The sequence below is a fragment of the Parambassis ranga genome, chromosome 18 (assembly GCF_900634625.1).
Source record: "Parambassis ranga chromosome 18, fParRan2.1, whole genome shotgun sequence".
Lineage (NCBI taxonomy): Eukaryota > Metazoa > Chordata > Actinopteri > Ambassidae > Parambassis > Parambassis ranga.
The window spans coordinates 11,482,231-11,504,178 of NC_041038.1; the positions used below are offsets into that span (position 1 = coordinate 11,482,231).

The following is a 21,948-nucleotide window of genomic DNA, read 5'->3' on the forward strand; positions in this document are numbered from 1 at the left end:
GAAGAAAGAAAGAGAGGCTCCAGAGAGAAGAGGAGCCAGCCGACGACAGACAAAATGTCTTTCTGTGTCAAACGGCAGCGTCGCGTCTCCCGGGTGTGTGTTTCTGCATCTGACGGACTGACATCCAGCCGCGTTCAGCAGTCTGGTCACACTCACAGAGTTAATGAAGTCTGAGCAGCTTATTATGGAGACAGCCTTAGCCACCTATTTCAGAGAGACACATCCATTCAACTGGCTGAGGTACAGCCAACACACTTCAGATTCTGCTGGTATTTTCCCGCAGTGGCTCATTTTAACTGCTTTCCAGTCAGAGGGACAATTATGCAAATGTGACAAACAGAACAAAGGCACAATGTGCATATTTTATGATGGAATTTGACTTTGTCTTTATCCCCGTGAAGACACGGCAGGATTTTTACTGCAGGTTCATCCGCTCAGACTGTACCACAGCATTTTAAAAAGAGCTTACAAAGTTAAACACTGCCTCCACACATGTAATGCATTATGCTGAACAGCAGAAAGTAAATTCTTTAATAAGACTTTTTTTATCATAACTCTTTTCTGTTTCCATTACTGCACTGTTGAATGAGAGATGGAACTCAATGTTTACAGCATGAATCCATTCATTCATGGAAGGAAGTTGCAATAAATGCGGTCAATATGTCGGATGCAGTGGACAAGACAGAGGCAGACCACGGAACAGTTGGCTGGGCGACATGGAGGACGACTTAAGGATCCTTGGAGTGAGGGGCTGGAGAAGGCGAGCCAGAGACCGGACTGTCTGAGTGGATCTATTTGATTGACCAGGCCCAGGTTCTCACAGAACCGTAGTGGTGGTGGATAAGGAAGAACTCATGGATTACATCATGTTAGCATGTCACACTAAACAGAATAGCCTTCAATATGCAGGATGCTAATTGACTGTGACTGGCAGTGCTATTTACACCTGACAGATGGGGTTCTTGGCATAGACACTGACTCTGACATCCTTACCATGACCTTGATACAAACATATCATCATTCAAGAGACTTTTACTGGCCACACAAACAACCAATGACCCCAATAAAACCTCCAACATAACGTTAAGTTACAGGCAAAACATTGTGACTCTGAAAGCCAACAAAGGTATTTCTGACTTTTAATGCGACTCCAAAGGAAACGAGCTGGAACCCTCCTTGTGTACGAGTCTGTATTTGCGTCCTTTGCCCTTTGTAAAGCAGTGTGCAGACAACCTGTCAGCTGAAGGGCTTCATGAATAAAAAATGTCTCATTTTACATGCAGAGCCAGCAGGTACCAACACAGGCTAACATGCTATGAGCCTTTGATTACTGTATCAGCTTATTCTACAATTTACTCACGATAAAAGGAAACTTCTGATAAGACCAAACCTAGTTCTTAAAGGTCGGGAAGGAGATTTCATTCTGATGCATGTTTTGTTAAATTAGTGTAACTTCTCCAATTAGTTCGGCAGTTTCTCATTAAAACGAAGAATATGAATCATCTGTGGAAGCTAAAAAACGCTAAAAACATCAGCCAATCCTCCGGGTGGACCCTGCGCAGAGTATTGGCTGGTTGTCACTCTCTTCCTGCTCTGTGCACCAGAGAGGTACGTGCATGAGGCCGAAGTCACAGACCGCAGCTCGTCTTCAGGTGATTGGAGGCGTGGCTTCGGGGTGAGCTCCGAGAGAAAGGGGCGTGTGTTTACTTTCAAAAAAATCTGGCTGACTCCACTGACAGTAAAAACTATGGACAGAGCTTCCGTGACGTCACCCGTTTGTTTCTGAAGAGCCGTTCTGAGGCTCGGTGGGAGGTTCCAGGACGTTGATGACCGCCGCCATGTTGGCAGCGTCACGTCCGCCAAAACTCCAAATATGGACAAAGAGGGAGAGCACGGGGTTTAGAGGGGCGGGCGATCGTGGAAGCAGGAAACTCACGTTGTGATACATCAACCGTCTGTCACTCAAGCGGCAACGCCCATAATTATGCGTAATTTTAAGTCCGAATACAATCGAAACGAGTGAGTTGTAAAAAAAATTCACCCCCGTACAATTGACACTAGAAGAGAACCTATCATCTGAGACCAGAGTGGTTTTTTGTACCAGGCTGTAAACATGTTTTTTTCTGCTGTGAAGTCGGCCATTTTAACATGGGAGTCTATGGGAAATTACTCGCTTTTGGAGCCAGCCCCCAGTGGTTGCGGCGTGAATTACAAGTTTTGACACTTCCGCATGGGCTTCAACTTAAAGCCCCGAAGGTTGCCGCTTGGCTGACTCTCACTGACCGACTCTCCTACCCTACCTTTAATTCAGCCACAGACAGATAAATCATTTGTGTCCTTTTGTTATGAGCCAGTTTGTAGTTTATCGTTAATCCCTCTGACTTCACTTACACACACTCAGCCTTTGAAAGCCGCCCAGTATTCATAAACTACAATGCATGTGCACTATAAATCACAACCTTTTAAAACAACTTCATTCCGTGGGAGGCAGAGAACGTGAGGAGCTTTTTGGCAGAAGAGGGTCAAATTTAATTAGAAGTTTGATTTATGGCGACATTTATGTCGAGCATGAAGAGAGCCACGGGACAAAGATCAAAATCCAGCGTCTGATTTGAAAGTGCACTTCCTTGAATTGATTTTAGGCGAAGGTTAAAGGAAGGTTAGCGTTAAATAAGTTTATGAGAGAGGCATTGCCGTGAATGAAATTTCCCTGAATGATAAAGGAGGAATGTGGCTGAACAGCTGTATTGATCAAGTTAGAAAACACTCTGTGAGGATGCGCTCAGGGATTGTAGGTTTGTTTTTAGAGGCTCACATCTCAGAAATCTTAGCAGTGCTGCTTGCCGTGTCTGGCAGAAAGATAGCAGAAGCTGCTTGTTTAGGGAAACAAGCCTGTGACCGGTGGTTCGTTGGGTCAATGGCTGAGATCAGATGGGACATTTGTCTGACTGAAAAGGGTGAGACTCGGCCGACTCAGCAGCTCGCAGCTGACAAGCAAGCATTTCAGGTAAATATGAAGAATGTCAACAAAGCTCCCCCCGATCTTTGCCTTACAGTCAGCTTAGCTTTCAGAGTTTTTACATGCCTTAGAAAAGTGACGTCCTTTGCTTTCACAAGCATAATCGTCCTCTGTGCTCTCGAATATGTAAATATGTGCCGTTTCCTATTCAAATCTAATTGCGTTTCTTTGGGGATGGTTCATGCCATCACCTGCCCGGTATTCCTATGAAAGTGTTGGTGGTGGTAGCAAAATTCACAATTTTATAAACTGCACGAACAACTACAACAATGTAAAAGTGCAGCCAACAGCCACTAAATGCAACAACCAGAACGACCACTGTGATACTTAAGAGGTGAAAAACGGGTGATACCTCAGCCATGTTGATGAGCCCTAGAGCCAGTGTCTTGTAGCCCAGAATGGTCCGGTTCTTGTACCGCTTCCGCCGCTGCAGCATGATCTGAAGCTTGTTGGCATCCCTCTTCAAGAAGTGCGGGTACTGTAGGGACAAACATGCAGATTGACGAACAAAACCCACCGATCGACACAGGTGGATGTGCTCAGACAGAGTGACATTTGCGTCTCAGGTCTCAATAATTAGACCTGATCATGTTGCATAAGGCGCTGACCTGTCTCTGGTGTCCCCCAAGTGTCAAAGCACTTAGTCACATCCAAACTATGACATAAACCCTCATTAAGGATCTCACCGGCTGCACTATAAATGGAACAAAACGTACTCCTGTAACAATGTTCAAAGCCATGAAGTGACTGCACTGCTGGATTTTAATAGGCTTCCTCTCTGCGGTGCTGCTGCTGCTGCTGCTACAGAGGGTTTAATGTATAATGTATAATGTCTGGCTCAGTGCACTCTGTAGAGTGAAACTCCCTGACCTTTTAGCAGCATTTAGAATCATGGGATGATCTAGAGCAGAATAAAGCCTATTGGGAATTCCATTAACCATGCTCTGCCTGAACACACAGACAAAGTGACATGTGTATGAAGTTGGCTTATACATGCAACATCTCTGCACCTGCATGATGAGCGTCAAGGAGAAGATGAAGATTTCTGTAGGTGCCACAGTGTATTAAACTGTCCCTACAACTGTTCAGTCCAGACCAGCAGGTCACAGTAAAAAAACGTTTATAAATCACATTTTAGTTTTGATTGGCCACTTCCTGTCCAGTCTGAGAGTTAAGTCCGTACCTGCAGGGAGAAGGTGAGCTGCAGGTCGGTCTCCGTCAGTCCAGCCGAGGACAGCAGGATCTCATTGGAGCGCAGGATCCGCTTGGAACCCTGAGGAGGAGACAAGAGGGAGGAGTGAACAAAAACAAGCGGAGCAAAGTAACATCTAAAGATTACCAGGCGGCGTGTGCCCCAGCCTGACTCCAGCAGAGTCCCATCAACCACACACAGAGAGAGGAGGTAGGGATGCTGAGAGGGAGGAGGTGAAGAAGAGGAAACTGACTGATGAGAGGGAAGATTGAGCAAGTGGCAGCAACAGCATGGAAGAAGAATGAAAACAGCTTAAAGTGTGTTATGTGCCAGAAAGAATGTGTTTAAACAGAAATCAAGAAAAGCAAGAGCCAGAAGTGAAAGTAAACATCTTACAAATGTAAGACAACGTTGGCTGCTTCTGCTGCCAGAGATGGTAAATGGTTAAAATGTGTGGATGTTTCACACATAGAAAATGTTGGCAATGTTGCTTCTGCCTGCTGTCCAGGTCAAATAACCTGACTCAGCCAAACAGAAACATAAGACAGGCTCACTTTATTCAGCACCTACTGCTCTGTTTGCTCTATAACACAACTCTGATGATGATGATGATGATGATGATGATGATGATGATGATGATGATGAGTTCTCATACCTGCAGTTTGACAGCGATGACCACCGATGTGAGGTCTTTATCCAGCTCCTTCAGCATGATCAGCTTCTTCAGGGTCAGGTTAAAGAGCCTGCAGATAATAAGACAATAAAATAAGATGAAATATCCACTGCCTGACAAGAGAAATGATCAACAAGCCTTCGGGGGATCCATTTATTCCCTGCAGAGCTGAAACATTACTGACTGTCTCTGTGCTTTTATTTCCCTGCTCATAATGTGATGAACCAACACTGATTAAACCATGTGTCTGACGCCATGGAGTACATGATCTCCAGCAGGGAACGTATTAAACATCCATATTACCTGCATAAACACAAATGTTATCAACTTAAAAAAAAAACTTCAGGAAGAGAGAGAAGCCAAAGAACAAAACAAAACACGAACAGACGGGCAAAACCCGAAGAACACACCACACCCAAACAGCAGCCGAGCAACCAGGGGTCAGGGTGCTCAATAATTCATCTCCAGGGCTTAAGAGATGGAAAGTAAACCACTAAACAGACCTGGTGGGATGGCCCCGGGGGAAAATAGAAGAAGAACACAATGAAAGAACATAATGTCAAGTAATAATATGCAGGGAGAGGCTTAAATCAGACAAAAGAGCAGAGACAGAAGTAGAATAAGGAAACAACAGAGAGACAAGAAAATTGCTGGCGACATCAACGGAGAGAATAGAAAGATGCAGCGATGACAGGCGCTGATACAAAGCGAGGAGGAAATGATGAACTGTCTGACATCGCAAATATAAAACAGGAAAATTGGGCCTCATTTCTTCCATTTATTTAAAGGAGAAGGCAAAACATGTCTTAACCAATTATTTAATAGGCTTGTCATAACGCGGAGTAACATACATGACAGTGAGTAGGTCTGGAGGCCAAAGAGAAAAATAGTCCCACGATAAGAAAGTCACTAAAGCTTTAGACGGATCAAAAGTCCAGACACCTAAAGAGAAGTGCTGATACACAAACACCCAAACTTAGTCACGACTATAAAGATTAAAGGGAGAGGACAGCAAAATTGCGCCTCGTCCAAACACATCTCTCCACCCTCAGCTGCCTCTCATCTCAACTCAGCCTTCCACCAAATCCACCCCACTTACTGCCTTTCATCTTCCTTTAAGTGCTCACATCCCAAACACTGAAATTGACAAGTGGCCCCCACAGCTGATGCAACCACTGGGAAAAACCTGGCGACCAACACAGCCAAGCTTTCCCCCTCTGTCCCAAGGCTTTCCAGCCACAGATCAAAGTGGCCGGCGGTGGCTTAAGCTATGAATAAAAACACAAATCAATGAGAGAAGGGGGCAGCTAAGTGCAGCTGCTGTTCAAACCTGCTGGAGTCAATCAAGATGGAAAAGAGGCGGGAGGAGAATGGTTGCCATAGTTTTGATTTGGGATGAGACTGTGGATGTGGATCTTTCAGTAGTAAACACTGACAGTAAAAACTATGGACAGAGCTTCCGTGACATCACCCGTTTGTTTCTGAAGAGCCGTTTTGAGGCTCGGTGGGAGGTTCCGGGACGTGATGACCGCCGCCATGTTGGCAGCGTCACGTCCGCCAAAACTCTCAAATATGGACAAAAAGGGGGAGCACGAGCGGGGTTTAGGGGGGCGGGCGATCGTGGAAGCAGGAAACTCACGCTGTGATACATCAACTGTCTGTCACTCAAGCGGCAACGCCCATAATTATGCGTAATTTTAAGTCCGAATACAATTGAAACGAGTGAGTTGTAAAAAAATTCACCCCCCCTACAATTGACACTAGAAGAGAACCTATCATCTGAGACCAGAGTGGTTTTTTGTACCAGGCCGTAAACATGTTTTTTTCTGCTGTGAATTCGGCCATTTTAACATGGGAGTCTATGGGAAATTACTCGCTTCTGGAGCCAGCCCCCAGTGGTTGCGGCGTGAACTACAAGTTTTGACACTTCCGGATGGGCTTCAACTTAAAGCCCCGAAGGCTGCCGCTTGGTAGTAAACATAATTAGTTTTAGTTTTCCCTTTGAATTCAGACTGCTGCCCCCTGCTGGCATGGAGTAAAACAGGTGCAGACAAAGGTAGAGCTTCGTAGCTTTTTGTCTGAATATGAGTTTACTTGATTTATTGGTTTTATCTATGACTATTTAAATGTCTGAACATTGTAAATACTGTCTGTGAACCATATTTATTTCCATATTTCCAACCTCTGGATAAAAGAGACTCTAGACACTCAAGCTTATTGGGAGTTATAAACATACAGGACCTTGCTGACATGCATATTAAAATGTCTCTGTGAATGACATTCTCACTTTGTTTTAATCTGGGCAGTCAGCATGTATCAGTGGGACATCATATCTGCTAGCAGAGTCCTCAGAGTCACAGTCACAGAGCTGACAGACAGTAAATGTTTATGACACCGCAGAAACCTTCATGATCGGACATCAGCTGTGAGACAGAAACTCCCACAACAAGGAATATGATGATCTGAGCCCCTCAAATCTCTGCAAAAATGCTAAAATCCTTGCAGAGTCTTTTATTTGATGCAGTAATTAGGTGTTCTGTAGCACAAAACTACCGTAGATGAAACGTTCCTTTGAGCGAATTCTAAAGTAAACAGCCAAATGGTGCTTTATTGTTGTTCAGTAAATGGATTCAAGCGCCAGTGGGATTTCTGTAAAAGCTCAAACACAAACTTCCCATTAGGGCATCACACAGACAGTCAGGTTCGTGCTTTTCCCCGATCAGCCAATGAAGCAGCTCATAAAACGAGCAGCGAACGTGAAGGAAACATCAGATAATGCCGGGTGCACCGGTCTCACACCTCACCCCTCTGCTCCAGCCGTCACTGTCGACACAGCTGGCGAAGGAAATCACATGTTAAAGGTCAAAACAGCCCGACGCTTCCTCTGCGGTCCAGTTTTCACTTCTAACCCATCTCGCCGACAGCCTGTCACCACACCTCAGCAGTCACTGCACATCATTATCAATCTGAACCAAAGGACGGACGACAGCAGAGGATGAAGCATCTGCAGATGCACTTCTTATCTGTACGCTACTTTAAGGAAAATAAAAGGAGCCCACCCTCGTCTTTCTTGCACAAAAAACTTCTACATGGCAACAGCTAGGACATAATTAATATAATTATAGACGGCAACGCATAACGGAAAAAACAACAAACCAATTTGTCTTCAAGGGGTCATGCTAAGCCGGGATTCTGATTAACTCCCCGCAGGGTTTAAATCTCTTGGGCTCAAATCTGTTTTTTATGCAGATATGTGGATACCAGTCTGCTGGATTGCAAATGTAAATCTGTAGTAGCAGAAAAGCTACATTTTCTGCAACGCTCTCTTAAAAAAGCATCTGGATCAAATGCACTATTTGTTTTTTTGTCTCCACAAATCCTCTAAAAAAAAAAAAAAAAAAAAGATGCCGACCAACATTATGTCTTAAAAACCTGTAAAATCATTCAGGACATTTGTTTAGACTTGGAAATTGTCCGTTTCCAAAAGCTTTAACTGGGTGTGAAGTCTGAAGGAGTGTGAAAAGCTTTTCTGTCACTATCCAAAGTTCCGGATGCTGACTTGCTGTCTCATCTGACGGTGCTGTCCCCGCCCGTCTAACACTGACAGAGGATTAAGCTAACAGTACAAAGTATGAGCAGTGCAGAAACATGTCAGACTACATCATAATACCTCAAGAGGACAAGCACACATACACGCACGGATTTATCAGGGTTTCTCCACGGCAGTATCGACAACGTCTGCACCAACCACAAGTGAAGGTGAAAGCTGATGTGGAAGTGCCTGAGGCTGCACTTCCTTTAATGGCTGCTGGCTCCAAAACCCACACACACGCGTCAACACATTTTTACATTAGTTTCACTTCCTTCAAACAAGTGTCTGTTTATTTTTACATCTTCTGTATAAATGCAGCTAAATTTGGATATTTTAGGTGTGAAGTGGCCAAAATCATCACAATTGAACACACTTTATACACTGTGCTGCGGTACAGTCAGTGACGATGACACACTACAAGGCATCTGTGTGTGTAGGACAGACTGTGTGTGTCACAGGAACTCTCCACAGGTCCACAGGACAAACAGCAGAGGACCTCCCAGGCTGATTCACCGCTGCTGAATACATTTTTAATCCCCCTTTGACTTTTTTTTTTTTGTTTATTTGTTGAAGGAAAAGGCATGGGTGGATGAAACGAGCGAGCTGACGGAGGTAGTGGGCAGTTCTATAATGTCTGGGGGAAGATTGACCTGTGATATTCTGGAAAGGTCAGACTCTCAGTGTGCAAACACAGACATCACGTCCGTCAAATAATAGATTAACTAAACATTAAAACACCAGTTTCCTCAAATAAACGTTTGGATTAGGAAATAAAAAGCATCAGCTCTATAAGTTTAATGAATCTATTGAATGAAAATGCCCAAAAATCAAGCTGATTAATCTAGTCTGCCTCGAAACCTGTGCAGACAGGCCTGTTATTGTTCTGTCCTCCTTTTTATTTTTGAAATTTAGTCAACTGTTAAAACCCCCACAGACACCCAATGTAAAGTTCTGTGAAATCCAGAGCTGATGATGCAACTTTAAACACAATATTTCCTGTAACTGTCAAACCGCTTCACTCCCAGGTTAGCTCATTACAGGCTGTGTCTCTTATGATGCTACAGTTAGCGAGAAACAACTTGGCAAGCGAGCAAAAAAAAAAAAAAACTTAATTTCCCCAGTGGCTGGAAGGAATATAATCTCATGATGATGTGACTTTTGAAGAATACGTGCATGTGCGTATGCCTGTAGCTTTAAGAGGAAGGTGCCTATGGTTCCCTTGACAACAGTCCGTCATGGGAGGTGTGACCTTGCTGTGTCATACAAGCAAAACAACATGGTAAGTACACAGCGCAGAGGGACAGCGGTCTCCGTGGCGACCTTCATGCTGCGTCCTCCCGTTTAACCTTCTCCTCCTCCTGCTCCCTATTAACACATCTGTTACATCTCATCCTGCATCATCTCTCTCTTTTTCCGTCTCCCAACTTTGCCGTCACGCTTTCTTCACTTCCTGAATTAAGGGCTGCTTAAGGACAGCTGCCGTCCTCCCTTTTTCTTACATATCCGTAACTCAACTCCTCTCCTTCCCGCCCCATCTCCTTCCTTAAGTAACGTACACGTCCCCTCCTCCCGGCTGTAATGGTGATCAATAGCAGTGCCGGTTCTGTCACTGACCCTCCTTCTTTATTAGCTCGTTCTGCTCCTCTTCTCCAAACTCATTATCATTCCATTACATGGATTAGTCCTTGTCCTTGACACACAGCCTGGGCCAGACACACACACACAGTGAGATCTAAGACACGATTTCAATACAGATTCCATCACAGCATGGCAACACTGAAAATTTAAAGCATTTCAAACTATGTAAACATCAATAAAATGACACGTCATAGGCATCTCTACAACAGTATTTGATCAGTCTGTGTGTGTGTTTCTTCCGTTCCCCGTTCACACTGGGGAAAAAAATCTGGCTAAAGCGGGATTTGAGCCTATCCAGATGTGCTAACACCTTGAATCTGGCTGTATCCAGTTTGATTTTAATCCGGCTAGATCCACCCACGAGAGGTGGATCTAGCCGGATTGAAATCAAACTGGATTGGCTCAAATGTGGCTCAGGTGTGAACGCAAATGTGGCTAGCGAATCCAGCTAGCGACATGCTACTTCCGGTTATCGATGTGCTACATCCGGTTCACAGGGCGCGACACAGGACAAAAAAACGCATGACGCATGCGCGCACACGCGGTCCTACCGCGGCGTGAACGGACTCTGTATATTACGAGGCGCCACCTAGTGGTTTGGAGGACAGCAAACATGCTGGATGAAGCCGGATTGAGTGCGGACACAAGTGTGTGCTAGCCAGATTTGAAAATAGGTCTGAACACATCCAGCTTAAAGGCTGTCTGGGCTCAATCCTACTCTAGCTGGAATGACTTTCTCCGGTGTGAACGGGGCCAAAGTGAAGTCCGCCAAATCCTACTTCTCTCTTCGCCAACTTTCTCCAGGTGCTTTGATGCTGATTTAGATTTACTGCCAGGCTTAGAGGTTGTTACACACTATTACACACACAGCACAAACACACAAAAGAAAGTTTCCACTGCATCCAACCTGCAAACCAAAAACTGAGGGCAAACACACTGTGTGGACATTGATCTTTGGATGTTGTGACTTTGAAAGTGAGGCTATGGGCTGATTCGACTTAAGACCTCACATGGGAGGTTTTATTGATCCCAGAGGTTTTCAACAAGCTTATCAGTGGTCTCCACACTCACACACACACACACCGACGGACAAAAGACAAATATGCTCATACAAATTAACTTGTGCGTGAAATCCAGAGCACACATGAGCAGACGCCGGCAAACACTCTGCAAAGACACAGAGAGAGGAGAAAGATAAAGAGAACGGATGGAGAAGTCAACAGTATCTCGTAGTGTTGGACTAGTGGGCAGCGAAAATAACAAGCAGCATTTTGGTTCCTCACTAACAACAGTCTTTAAATAGCTCTTGGCTGAGTGGATGGAGCCTGTAAAGATGTCAACAGTTTGGCAGAGCAGCCCTGAATCTTTTGATTTTCTCTTCCTGCTTTTATATTATGATGCAAAAAGCGTCTGAAAAACTGATCTCCAGCTCACGATGTGAGTTATTACAACAAAGGATGAGCGACAGCACAGCGTGAGTCTAGAATATAAATAGAAGGCAAGATTTTGGGGGAAGGACATATGCCGTGTCGTTGATGCTTCTTATCTACTCCCAAATGAATTCACGTATTATTTAATAAACGTTTTACACTCATTAAAACCAAAAGATATTGAAGCTGAGAGTCATTAAAGATAATCCTCATTTTAACAGTAGTAACAACAGTGCAGTCTGAACGGAGTAAAGCATGATTTAAATAAAAAAATATCTATGAATTCACACAGCAGGACTGAGTAAACCTCTATTTCTGTCGGACACTGAATAAAACACAGGAATATTAAAAACTGAGGGCTTATAGTCTAAAAATGGAAAATGCAATTGAAATCCCATGTTCAAAAGAAAGCCGAGGAGCAGTTTCTACGTGCCTGAGACAAAAATAAATGATTTAAGTAAATTAAGTGTAGTCTTACAGTGGTTTTAAGTGGTTTGTGAATTGCCAGAAGGGAGAGACGACATTCAGCATGTTACAGCAGAAATAAACACATTTGCAGCTCCACCTCTTTGTCCATGTGTGGGACCAGGAGGTGTTTAACAAACATTTGGACAGACACAGGTGTTGCCAAGATAGCAATGGTTGGAGCTTCCATGCCGAGCGCCTCAGTAAATGTGCAGGTGATGCTAAAACAAGCTTCTACCGACCTGTAATATCAGCTCATTTTTCTGTTCCTTTCATCCTGAACACCGAATCAATACGGTTATACATTGTATAAGTGGCACACTTTTGATGGTTGCCAAGGTCATGGTGCTGAGGTGGAGGTACGTCTGTGTGGGGGTTACCAGAGAGCCGAGGACCTGCTGTTATTGTTTCATGTGAAACCCTCTCTATAGGAGCACAACAGAATGAGTCATAAAGCTCTGTGGTCTGCTCTGCTTCTCATCCATGACCCTCTCTGACAGCTCAGTGGCAGCCAATGAGCTTTGTCAGGAGGCGGGGCTTACTAATCAGCGAGAGGGGAGGGATGACGCATGGCGATTGCTGGCCAAGACATCGATCATTTGAGGGAAGATGATTGCGTTAAGTCTAGAGATGAGGTCAAATTGAGAGACAGAGCAGTGCATATGTTTAGAGGTGTGTGTCTGTGTGTGTGTGTGTGTGTGTAGCCTGAATAGATTAATATGCTGGTCACAGCATCAGCTAGACTCCAGAGAGGCTGAGGCTTCCTCCATCCTCGTCCACAACTGTGAGGCAGCAGACTAATGCTCCAGTAACATAAGAATGAACAGTCAGAGTAACATGCACTTTAGTTGTGCAGCAAATCATAACGCAGATTAAAAACCTCTTAGAATGTAATATGTGTGAATCATAAACCACTGTCAGGCTGAATTCCAACACAAAAGCGCTCAAATTTCAGGTCATAAAGTAAAAACTCATTATAAAAAATTAACGACTGCGTTGACATTATTAAAGTAATCTTAGAGCGGCTGAGTGCTCGTCTGAAAAATAAAAATGAAAAGAAAATATCAGCTGCAAGTGGGAGGAATCGCATTTAACATCGTCTGACTCATGGTGCAGGAGATGATGTGCTTTCATCTGATGAACAATTTCACTGCCAAGAAAAAAACCACAGCTGCACCTGTTTTTATCCGTACTGAGTCATGAACACACCCCAAAGAAAACCAGAGAAAATCAAACTGAAGTTCACAGAACTGAAGGCTTGAATTTACCTGAAGCTGATTATAAAGCTGCATCAGTTCATTGTTTTTCTGTAAATCTTTTGCTTTGTTCCGCTTTTTTTCCTATGAATATAAGGAACAATCTAAAACATTTGTATTTCTTTTACTAGTTCTATGTATTATTTAGTAGTGTGAATTTAAAATTATTAAAAGATTCCAGCCCTACAGAAAAAATCTGGCAAAAGCAGGATTCGGCCGCATCCAGATCAATCCAGATGTGTTTTTTTTCTGAGTGAATACCTCGAATCCGGCTGTATCCAGTTTGATTTCAATCCCACGAGAGGTGGATCTAGCCGGATTGGCTCAAATGTGGCTCAGGTGTGAACGCAAATGTGGCGAGCGAATCCGGCTAGCGACATGCTACTTCTGGTTCACGGGGCGCGACATGGGACAAAAAAACCTCATGACGCATGCGCACACGCGGTCCTACCACAGCGTGAACGGACTCTGTATATTACGAGGCGCCACCTTGTGGTTTGGAGGACAGCAAACACGCTGGATGAAGCCGGATTGAGTGCGGACACAAGTGTGTGCTAGCCAGATTTGAAAATAGGTCTGAACACATCCAGCTTAAAGGCTGTCTGGGCTCAATCCTACTCTAGCTGGAATGACTTTCTCCAGTGTGAACGGGGCCTAATGTTTATGCCTAAAGCCAAACATATTGAACTCATTCAATCGAGCTTATGGTGCCGATTACTACTTATATAAAAACAAAAATCATATTTGTGTGACTGCAGCTTCTGAAACCCCCACTGTGGTCAAATCAGTATCGTGATGCAGCAACAGTTTCTAATCAGAGTCGTGGTGAAAGCTCTGGATGATCCGCTTTCAGTTTCACATAGACACAGCAGCAGCAGCGGCGGCGGCGGCGGCAGCAGCGGCGGCGGCCCACCTGCATATAATCTCATTCATCAACCTGATTCAAATCTTATCAATGTTTGTCCGAAGCAGTGCACAGCATCCAAACATCACTGTCTGCTCATCACTGAACACAGGGAGGGAGGCAAACAAACAACCACACAGAGCAGGTTAATTATGGTTCAGCTGATCAATATGCATGAATGGTTTACTATTAGCTCTGAGAGAGAGAGAGAGACAGAGAGAGAGAGAGAATAGGAAAAGGGAGGAACCCAACACTGATCCAGCAGCTTTTAATATAGTGTGCATCGATTGAAGATGTAGCCTTCTTCCACTTCAGGGAACCAGAGTCTGTCTGTCTGTCTGTCTGTCTGTCTGTCAGCTGGGTCATGTTGACATTTTAGACTCAATATATTGAAATCTCTACCAGTATCCAAACATCTCCAGAGCACAGATACATCACTTTTAACTGTCCGTCAGCTTGTGGAGCTTCCCAGCTCCCTTTTTGTACAGTACACACACACACACACACACAGTTTGTGTGTTTGCTTGTTAATTCCAATGGTTCAATTATGGTTAAGTGTTTATTTAATGTGTTTCCTCAACTTCTAAATGGGTCCTGACCTCGTCAGCTTTATAAAGTATTGTTTTATTATTGTTTAACACTGACACAGAAACTAAACCCAGATGTACAATTGTTCATGAATGTACACATACATGTTTCCCATCTTATCAGACAAAGGAAATATGTAATAATAGATGCAAGACCTTATATGTCAAGGTGAGTTTCTATAAATATTAACAGCAAAGGGCGACATGACAATGAACTAGTCTTCATCAGCTAATGGCCGCCTCTTGTCGCCCTAATCTTTCCATCCACGTCTGTTTTGAATTCTGGAACGCTGCAGCTTTTCGTGACAATCTAGGAGAAGTGCTTTTGGAAGTTATAATTAAATGTGCGAGTGCAGAGCAGCTACTGAGGCTCAGATCCGTGATTAAAGGGACGTTTGGTTTTAACTGGAATATTCTGCTCCAAAGATGATTAAACGTGAAATGAAGTCAAACCTGTCAGCGTCTCTTCTTCCTTTCTTCCCTTTCCTGTGCTGTGACAGACACACAGCAACTATTAATAAAGTGAATTTCTAATCAATCAGTTCCGAAGGTGGCGCCTGCATTATTTCGTTATTTCACCCGTTTCTTATTTCAAAGTAACACAAGTTGTCCACCACCGTCTGCCAACAAAAACCAGGACTCTCTCTCTCCTTCTGCCCTCTCCCTGCTCTCGATTAATTTCTCCTCAGGCAATCCACAATTCTCCATCTGTCTCATCTGATAGCACCTCTGCTTCCTTTCCATCCCATCACCCTGCTCCTGTTTTCTCACCGCACTCTGCCAGATTCCTCTCATTTGTATGCTGGTCAGTACTTTTTGTTGAAATCTGTTTTCTTTTAGTTCGATCTCTTTCCACACCAAGTGCATTGATTTTTCCAGTACAGCCTACAGCTCAGTGCTTTCTAGCTCTAGTCTTTCACTTCATTATTTGCCTTTTCTTAAGCAATAGACGCATATTAAGTAGCACCAATAATCGGATGAACTTCCTAAAAAAAACATCAGCTGCAAAACAAGACCTTAAAGGAATAACTGGGACGTCTCTGGGTCTAACGAGGACACCGTCGCTGTTCTCATCAATTAGTGAATAAAGACAAAATAAGAAATGGATCATTACCACAGATGAAGAGACAAAGCATCAGCGGCAGCACATCCAGCAAGGAAGACGTAACACTCTTATCTTCACTGCCTTAATTGACAAGACCGGATTTTTTATTTTTTTTTTTACAGCGTGACGATTCACATCCCTTTAAATAAAGACCACCTCCGCATACACTGGAAGAAATTATTCAATTTTAATTAGACCAATAAATCCTTCTTATGTACCGACTGAAATGAGCTTATAGCAGGTATGTCTGTACCAATAAAGCTGATGGGAATAATTGACACCGTTATATTTCTGGGTACTAAAAATCCTCAAAAAAAAGAGACAATTTGCAAGGACTAAAATGAAAAATAATTCATAGTTAAATGTTAAAAAAAACAGCCTCTCTTGCCACTGGTAACCATGGCAACTTCAAATAGCTGGTTGTTTGTTGGATGATTTTTTTTTTTATTTTTTTTTTATGTCGGTCTGGTAAATGTAAAAACGTAAAAAAGTCTCCATGTCCATGTGCTGAAATAAAAGATAGTTGGGATAAAAACAAAAACGAAAAACTTCAACAACACAAAAACAACAGCATGACCTAAAATGTATCTTTAACCTTCTGGGGAAAAAGCTTTTCTGTGTAACAGGAACTTGTTTAGACAGGAGGCTGATCGAAAAATGAACCACCAACACTAACCCAATTACTGGGAATACCTGGAAGTGTGACATCATAACCTTGCACTCAATTCCAAAAACAAACATGTTTCAACAGACTGACGTTTCCCAAACCTACAGAACGAACTTTAAAAGTTATTTGACCTTTATTTTGAAAAGGTACAGCAATCGGAAAGCTTTTAACAGGAAACATGCTGCCAAGTTTTACTAAGATTTTGACCTCTGTGCAGCTTCTCCTGCTCTCCTCTCAGCCTGGCCAGAGTGTGTGTGTGTGTGTCTGTGTGTGTGTGTGTTTGTGCACTGATGAATAAGCACATCAGACTGCCAGCACATGTGTGTGTTTGTAACAGTGTCAGTCTGATCGTGGGGGAGAAACAGAGTGGGTGAGTGTATACAGGCATAAGTAGGTTACAGGTAATACATAACATGGTTGTGGTATGTGTGTGTGTGTGTGTGTGTGGGGCATATGGACAATATGTACTATATGCACCAATGAGCATGCAATATGTGGCGTTCCTGTACATATATGTGTGTGTTTTCTGACTCATATATTCAATCTGAGAGACGAACATAAGTGTGTGTGTGTGTGTGTGTGTGTACACCTATTGCTCATCATCAAGACCGAACCTTGTCATGGCTCTTCAGTGTGTGCTTTTTTTTGCCCACAGCAGTGGAGCTATCAGAGCGTGTGTGACTGCATGTAGGTGGGTGGGCACTTTTTTTTTTTTATCTTGTTATACTACGCTATCCGGCATGCGTATTGGTTCGTGGGTGGACGCCTGCCTGATTTTGGGCAGCATGAGAGCAAAGTGTGAGTGTGTTTTTGAGATGTTGATCCCATCTCTACAGGAATTTAAAACATGTTTTGATTTTGAGATTGAAGAGGGACCAAAAAAAAAGAAAGAAAAACAAACAGAAACAAAAGATATGTCGTTTGCATTTTTAGTCGCTATGAGCACCGAGTGGTGCTCTACAGCGCCCCCTTGAAATTTTCAAAACCCCTGCACTTTGGCATAGTTTGACATAGCCGCACGAAAATTGGTACACATGTTTAATCATACCCAGATGCACCAAAAAGTCTCCTGACACCATGACCTCAACCCAACAGGAAGTCCGCCGTCTTGGATGGAATATGGCGATTTTGGCGATTTACACCATTGGTATGCGAGCGAACTCCTCCTAGAGCTTTCACCCGATTGACCTGAAATTTGCTGGAGGTCACCTAAAGGACCTGCTGATCAAAAGTTATCAAAAGCTTTTCTCTAACTTAAAGGGCGTGGCCTCTGTGGCTCGCCAAAGTCTGGTGACGATTCACGATTTCGCCATGAAAATTCGAATGTGTGTTCGCGGGGGTGTGTCCTAGCAACTGGTGGGGGTTGCGTATTGACAACAAATCTGTCAAGGGACAGCGTAACGGGGAGGGGGCGGTCGCACGGAGGACGAGGGCCCGATCATCGCTGCTTGCAGCTTTAATTTTAATTTTTTAACATGTCTATGGAAACAGCACCATCATGGCTACAAATAGAAAAGGACTCAAACATGTCTATTGTGCAGTAACACACACAGAATCCTGCTAATAACAAAGTCCAACTTATAAACGTTTTTGTGGGATTTTGTGCATTTTCCTGGTTTACAGAGTTCACATGAAAGCAACAGCATGAAAGCATGAAAGAGGAAAAACTCAAGAAAATCAAAAGATGTTGCGTGGTGTTGTGATGAGGCGAGACCAGAGAGCAGTTCAGTCATGAAGCTGAATAAATATATGAAGTTTGTGAGTCTGTGTGCGTTCCCTGAGGCGCTATAGTGTTGCCATCTGCATACCAACATGTAGCTCTGCCTGTACTACATCTGGACAGGAAAACAAAATCTCTCCTACAAAAACACAGCAGCGCAGTTGATGCACTTGGCAGTGTGTTATGCAACTCAAATGGCTCGCAGAAATACATATAAACAAGTGTTTGTGTCTCAGCAACACTGATAAATAGCTAATAATATGGCTCGATTTCAATCTGTGAAAGTTTTTTATGTTCTCTTTGCAGCCAGTATAAAAACATAATAATCAAAGTCAACCATCAAACCCAAATCTCTTTATCCATTGTTATTGTATTTATAAAAAACATCAGTACTTTCCATAATCACTGTAAGGGGGATGTTCAGGGACATTCAGGGACTTTTGGGACTACCAGCCCATGCAGAAGTCACACAGTCAACCCTTCGTAGTGCAGATTGTGTTCAATCATTCACAGAAATAAATGGACATTTAACCTGCTGCGACGGAAACGCATTGTATTCGTACGTCACACTTGAATGATGTTTAAAAACCGCAACAGAAATCCAACAGGTTCTCATCAGGACTCAGTGAGCAGACACCTCGGCTCATCATTAGGATAACCATCTACTGTATTTTCCGGACTATAGGTCGCACCGGAGTATAAGTCGCACCAGCCAAAAAATGCATAATGAAGAAGAAAAAAACATAGATAAGTCGCACCAGACTATTAGTCGCATCAGCAGGCCAGCGTAAATCACTGCGTTTTTAGCAAAACATTGCCTCCTGAATTCCTCTTAACTTAAGTGGTGCGGCTGCAGGGCATTGAGAGTGAGACACACGCAATTTAACAAGTTCTAACGTGGAGAAATGATCAGCTTCACCGCACAGAAATTCCTATAAACATCCTGTAAATGAGTAAAAGGCGGACTACTGGAATTAGCGACCTGTCGGCCCATCGGCTCAGCTGCCAGCACGTCACGTCACCTATGCTCGGAATGCAAAGTGTGGACAAGCTGGAGGTGGAAGAGAACCGTCAGGAGAGGGACAGAGCGGCTACCATTATATCTGTAATGGGACGTCAAGACATGACGCTAACTAAATAAAATACTGTGTATTTTTTCGCATACCCAGCCAAAGGATGAAAAAAAGTGCGACTTATAGTCCGGAGAATACGGTACTAAGAATTTCAGTTTACATTTTTTGGAAAAGCCACAGTAACAAGTGTAGGAGGGCAATGCACTATAAAAAATTAACAAAAAAAAACAGGCTTGGCGATCTGCTTTGTTTCTAAATACAGTATTCTCCAGAGCAAGGTCTGTTTGCTTTGTTTCACAAACACTCAACTCCTACACACAGCTATTATTAACCGACCAAATGAAAGCAGAAATAGAACATGCACACGCACGCAGGCTGCAACTTTCAAGGCATTCCTAGAATTTAATTTTTGGCAGCAGCGTGTGACAAAAAAAAAAAATCTCCTCTAAACAATATAACAGGGTGTCATGGTGGGGTAAAGGACACAGACCAAACTGCATTAACATTCATTTACTGCAGCATTGTGATGCAGCAGGTGAGTCTGCACCACCTCAGAGATCCATAATGGCAGCTCGGTGAGAGTGATGGCCGATCAGTCACGGCTGTTTGGGGTTAGAGGTGCAGCAGGGGCCAGCGGATCATGGGAGGGTGAGCTATAGATGAGACTAAAGCTTTAGGAGGATATGCGCCTCTCTGCCATATCTCTTTCCTTTTGACCCAGCTGCTCTCTTCCCATTCACCAAATCACCATGGCTTTGATGTTGTTCTTCTGATAAAGCCTCCCCTCCCATCAGCCTCTCCACCTCCCCCGTTTTCTCACCTTCATCCACCTGTGCACCATCATCTCTGCTTCACAGCCTAATCCCTCTTTTCCCCTCCCCCCTCCTCTCATTCTCAACCTGTTCTCCGTCTTGCTTTATGATCCGTGCACGGTGCACACAGACCTCATGGCCTGGTGTTCAGACTGAACACCTCTTTTGTAACTGCTCCATTATTCGCTGCACCTTGTTATTTTTTTTCCAGGTCAGCACTGACTTACTTACTTAGGTGATCTGATGTAATATTCCAGGTGTAGTATCCTGCATGCATTTAACCTAAACTAACACTTTTTATAAGTAATAACAAGGGGGTCTTGCTGCAAACAAATATTACATGCCAACAATGTCAGCTAATATATCGTAATCAGCAAATACTCACAGACAAGCTGGTGTCGTCAATACTCAATAAAAACACTCATACTAAAGTTTACTACCAAAAAAATGAGATAATATTCACTATTTATAGCTAATTAGCCACATTAGCATGCCTAATTGCTAGGACAAATAAAGGAACGGAAAGCTAATGTACCGTTTCACGTTCACTAGCTTGTTAGCTAAATTAATACAATACGCTGTGACAACAACAGTTCACTTAGGAGAGCTAATTAGCTTTAGTAGCAAATAAAGCTAAAGAAGTTAAAGCAATTGTAGTTCGTACGTGCAAACGCCTTGAATTCCGAGTTTGTAAACAGAATTTTGACGTCTTCTTTATATCCACATTATAAGATGGTATTTAACTAATAATTTGTTGTAATAAAGGAGGAAAATGGAGGTAATTTGGGTAGCTAATTAATTATTACAAACATTTAAACATTGCCAATGAGCAAACTATAGTTAATAACCTAATTATATTGTGTTTAGCTAAGTTGATCAAATATTTATTCACCAGAAATAAATGTTTAACTAATAATTCGTTACAATAACCACAAGATTAATTTGGGTGAGCTAAGAAGCTCGATAAGCTCTGTTTGGCTAATATTATTACTGATCCCTCATTAAGGCCCCGTTCACACTGGAGAAAGTTCCAGCTAGAGTAGGATTGAGCCCAGACAGCCTTTAAGCTGGATGCGTTCAGACCTATTTTCAAATCTGGCTAGCACACAGTTGTGTCCGCACTCAATCCGGCTTCATCCAGCGTGTTTGCTGTTCTCCAAACCACTAGGTGGCGCCTCGTAATATGGCTAATAATGTGGCTAGCCACATTTGCGTAAACACCTGAGCCACATTTGAGCCAATCCTGCTAGATCCACCTCTCGAGGGTGGATCTAGCCGGCTTGAAATCAAACTGGATTCAGCCGGATTGGAGGTGTTCACACTCGGAAAAAAACACATCTGGATTGATCTGGATGCGGCCAAATCCTGCTTAAGCCACATTTTTTTCCCCAGTGTGAACGGGGCCTAACAGAGACAAAGCAGAAACAGTGTCTGTTGGTTTGTTTTTAAATATATCTGTGTTTGCAGAGACAGCGGTGCCGCCTGTGGACGCCGCCTTCACCCTTCATTCCATCCTTTCTCTCTGCTGGTGATCTCTCTTTTCTCATTTCTTTGCCTGCTCCAGTCTTTCTTCGCCGTGCCTCTGTAGAGAGCAACAGTCACCCTGCTGACATGAGCTGACACTTAGCCTAAAGCAAGAACACCCTGCCAGGACATGCACACACACACACGTGGAACACACAGTAAAGAGATACGCAATGTAAGATTTACACTCTACAGCAAATAGAGTAACAGGCAAAGGACACTACAACACACACAAGCACCATTTAACAGCAAGGTCAGCCAGGACGCTGATTTGAGTGCTGCCAAACATAT

General features: G+C 43.4%; 1 protein-coding gene across 3 annotated transcripts in view; it reads right to left on the reverse strand.

Moving 5' to 3' along the window:
• Window positions 1-21,948, reverse strand: part of pacs1 (phosphofurin acidic cluster sorting protein 1) — a 43,716-nt gene that overhangs the window by 11,398 nt on the left and 10,370 nt on the right. For all 3 annotated transcript variants that reach the window (XM_028428852.1, XM_028428853.1, XM_028428851.1), the window contains 3 exons: window positions 4,867-4,954; window positions 4,203-4,292; window positions 3,372-3,497 (listed from right to left, as the gene is read on the reverse strand). In XM_028428852.1, coding sequence (XP_028284653.1) covers window positions 3,372-3,497; window positions 4,203-4,292; window positions 4,867-4,954 — 304 coding nt within the window. The remainder of the gene's footprint in view (window positions 1-3,371; window positions 3,498-4,202; window positions 4,293-4,866; window positions 4,955-21,948) is intronic.